The sequence below is a fragment of the Nerophis ophidion genome, linkage group LG09, assembly GCF_033978795.1.
Source record: "Nerophis ophidion isolate RoL-2023_Sa linkage group LG09, RoL_Noph_v1.0, whole genome shotgun sequence".
Classification (NCBI taxonomy): Eukaryota; Metazoa; Chordata; class Actinopteri; order Syngnathiformes; family Syngnathidae; genus Nerophis; species Nerophis ophidion.
The window spans coordinates 66385573-66389156 of NC_084619.1; the positions used below are offsets into that span (position 1 = coordinate 66385573).

At 44.9% G+C, this 3584-nt stretch overlaps 1 protein-coding gene across 2 annotated transcripts in view; it reads left to right on the plus strand.

Moving 5' to 3' along the window:
- The window catches only part of LOC133559649 (glutathione S-transferase omega-1-like), a 7954-nt gene extending 4682 nt beyond the window's left edge, over positions 1-3272 (plus strand). For both annotated transcript variants that reach the window (XM_061911605.1, XM_061911606.1), the window contains 3 exons: positions 621-722; positions 789-895; positions 2759-3272. In XM_061911605.1, coding sequence (XP_061767589.1) covers positions 621-722; positions 789-895; positions 2759-2909 — 360 coding nt within the window. In that variant the 3' untranslated portion in view covers positions 2910-3272. The remainder of the gene's footprint in view (positions 1-620; positions 723-788; positions 896-2758) is intronic.
- The last annotated feature ends 312 nt before the right edge of the window (positions 3273-3584 follow it).

A 3584-nucleotide genomic window follows, 5' to 3' on the forward strand; every position in this document is an offset into this window, starting at 1 on the left:
TTGAATTCTGACGTTGATATGACCATTGAATTTTGGTCTTTTTCCAACACAAATACTACGTTGAAACATGCTTTTTGACTCCGTTTAATCAATGTTTGGTCCTTTTGTGATTTGACCATTGAAATGTGTTTTTTTACCAAAACAAATACAACGTTGAAACAACATCAATGTCAGGTTGTGACGTTGATTTGACCAATGGAATTTGGTCATTTTCCCAACCAATATTCTACAACGTTGAAACAACATGCTTTTTGACAATGTTTAATCAATATTGGGTTCTGAGGTCAATTTGACCATTGAAATGTGATCATTTTTCCAACCAATATTCTAAAACACAAACATAACATTGAAACAAGCTTTTTGACAACATTTAATCAACGACAGGTTGTGACGTCGATTTGACATTAAAATTTGGTCTTTTTCCAACACAAATACAACATTGAAACATCAATGTCAGGTTGTGATGTTGATTTGACATTGAAAAGTGGTCATTCTTTAAGCAACAATGTGTACGTGACGTTACACACCAACATTGTGCCAATGTACAAATACAACTATGTTGCAAGGTTGCTTTCAAGTGAGTTTTAAAGGACATGTACGTGGAATCTACTTGGTGACAGATCCCTCCATTCACCTACAAGATCCCGATGGGCAGACAAAAGGGTGAGGATGTTTCAGGACTGCTTGACGAGCTGAAGGAGAAGTTTAACAAACTAAACGAGGTAGGTGTGTCATACTGTATCTCTCCACCGTCTCCACGGTCTCTTGACCAGACTCCGTGTGGACAGGATCTGGCGAAGAAGAAGACCAAGTTCTTCGGTGGCGACAGTGTCAGCATGATCGACTACTTGATGTGGCCGTGGTTCGAGAGGCTGGAGGTCTTCAAGTTGACCGAGTGAGTGGTTGTGTCATGTCTAAATATAAAAATGTTACTCATTTAACACTACTACAAGTGCTCCGCGTCACACTGGAAAGTCATGAAGATGGGGCTTGAACGTTGTTAATTTTGTCGAATGAATCGCAATTCTTATTTTTAAGAATTCTTAATGGATTTTAAAAAATCATATTTTTTTATTGTTTAAAGCTGTCCTGTCCAGCCACTCACACAAATCATATAGCTAAATGGGTTATACTTGTATGGCGCTTTTCACAACGGATGTGATTAAGTTGGTTGAAGGTGGGGCTCGGACCAGGAACCCTTAGGTTGCTGGCACGTCCACTCTCCTGAACGCGCCACGCTGCTGGTAGACGTTGATGTAAGTGATCTATATCTGCCTGTACACATTTACTTTAGAAGAGAGAAGCGACTTTATTTGTATTTTACTTTATTAGATGTTTGGGTGGGCGACACGGTGGCCCAGGGGTTAGTGCGTGCGCCTAACAATACGAATGTCCTGGGTTTAATTCTGGGCGTGTTATCCCCGTGACTGCGTGGGTTCCCTCAGGGTACCCAGCCTCCTCCCACCTCCAAAGACATGCGCCTGCGGATAGGCCCCTCCCACCTCCAAAGAGGTGCACCTGGGGATAAGCCCCACCCACCTCCAAAGACATGCACCTGGGTATAGGCCCCTCCCACTTCCAAAGACATGCACCTGGGGATATGCCCCTCCCACCTCCAAATATATGCACCTGGGGATAGTCTCCTCCCACCTCCAAAGACATGCGCCTGGGGATATGCCCCTCCCACCTCCAAAGACATGCACCTGGGTATAGGCCCCTCCCACTTCCAAAGACATGCACCTGGGGATATGCCCCTCCCACCTCCAAATATATGCACCTGGGGATAGTCTCCTCCCACCTCCAAAGACATGCGCCTGGGGATATGCCCCTCCCACCTCCAAAGACATGCACCTGGGGATATGCCCCTCCCACCTCCAAAGACATGCACCTGGGGATATGCCCCTCCCACCTTCAAAGACATGCACTTGGGGATAGTCTCCTCCCACTTCCAAAGACATGCACCTGGGGATATGCCCCTCCCACCTCCAAATATATGCACCTGAGGATATGCCCCTCCCACCTCCAAAGACATGCACCTGGGGATAGTCTCCTCCCACCTCCAAAGACATGCACCTGGGGATATGCCCCTCCCACCTCCAAATATATGCACCTGGGGATATGCCCCTCCCGCCTCCAAAGATATGCACCTGGGTATATGCCCCTCCCGCCTCCAAATATATGCACCTGGGGATATGCCCCTCCCGCCTCCAAATATATGCACCTGGGGATATGCCCCTCCCGCCTCCAAAGATATGCACCTGGGTATATGCCCCTCCCGCCTCCAAATATATGTACCTGAGAATAGGCCCCTCCCACCTCCAAAGATATGCACCTGGGGATATGCCCCTCCCACCTCCAAAGATATGCACCTGGGGATATGCCCCTCCCACCTCCAAAGATATGCACCTGGGGCTATGCTCCTCCCACCTCCAAAGACATGCACCTGGGGATAGGCCCAGAAAATGGATAGATGGATGAAAGTTTGGGTAGAGTTTTATTAAACAAAAGCAGTTTTCTTTTAAGAAATATAGAAATTTGTCCAAATTATCTCAAATCGTATTTCATTTCATGTTTATTAAACGTTTTATTTATAATATCCGAAAAGTTTAATGAGGTTGGGTTATGTTGAATTTTTGTGCTCATTGCATTTTTTTTAATTCACCATGACTAGGGAAGGTTGTTTTGATTGGGTCATATAAGTACTCTGGATCACATTGACGGCACAATTAATGGTCACCACACTTTTGTGACTTTGCAGCTGCTTAGACGGTGCGCCCGAGCTGCAGAAGTGGGTGGAGCGCATGTCAGAGGACCCTGTTGTCAAATCCTGCCGGCACAGCGTGGACACCTATGAGGCCTACTACAAGACCTACCTAGAAGGAAAACCCAACTTCGACTATGGCCTGTAGTTCTAAACCTACTTCAACCCTCCACTTCTCTTTGTTAAATGTGTTGCTGCTGCTTACTTCTCTGAATGTGCACAACGAGCAGGAGTGGAAATATAACCGTCACTATCGTCTCAATTAGTGCGTTCATGTCGATTAAACAAAATCAAAAACAATGTTGGTGTTGAATAATTTTACTGTTTTATCATCCAAGAAGGAGGTAGTTTGTTTGCTAACCTGGTTTCTTTGGAGTGACAACTGTGGGGCAGAAGTAGCAAAAAAGGAGTAAATAAAATCAGTCTGGAGAGTGTCCATCCAGACTGAGGCCAATCTGGCCACCAAAACACCTGGAAATGATGTGTCAATAAAGTTCATTTTTTCCCTTCACTGAATGAAGTTGATTTTCTTATTTTGACAGAAAAAATATATATGTACTGCTTGAAATTGCATGCGTATTAAACTTGAATAGTATCCATTATTGTAGTGAAGTGAATTAGATTTATATAGCGCTTTTTCTCTAGTGACTCACAGCACTTTACATAGTGAAACCCAACATCTCAGTTCCATTTAAAGCAATGGGAGCAGGTGGGTTAAGTGTCTTGCCCAAGGACACCACGGCAGTGACTCAGATGGCAGAAGCGGGGATCGAACCGAGCTATACCGTCCCCATTGTAACAAACATCACCGTATATTATCGTA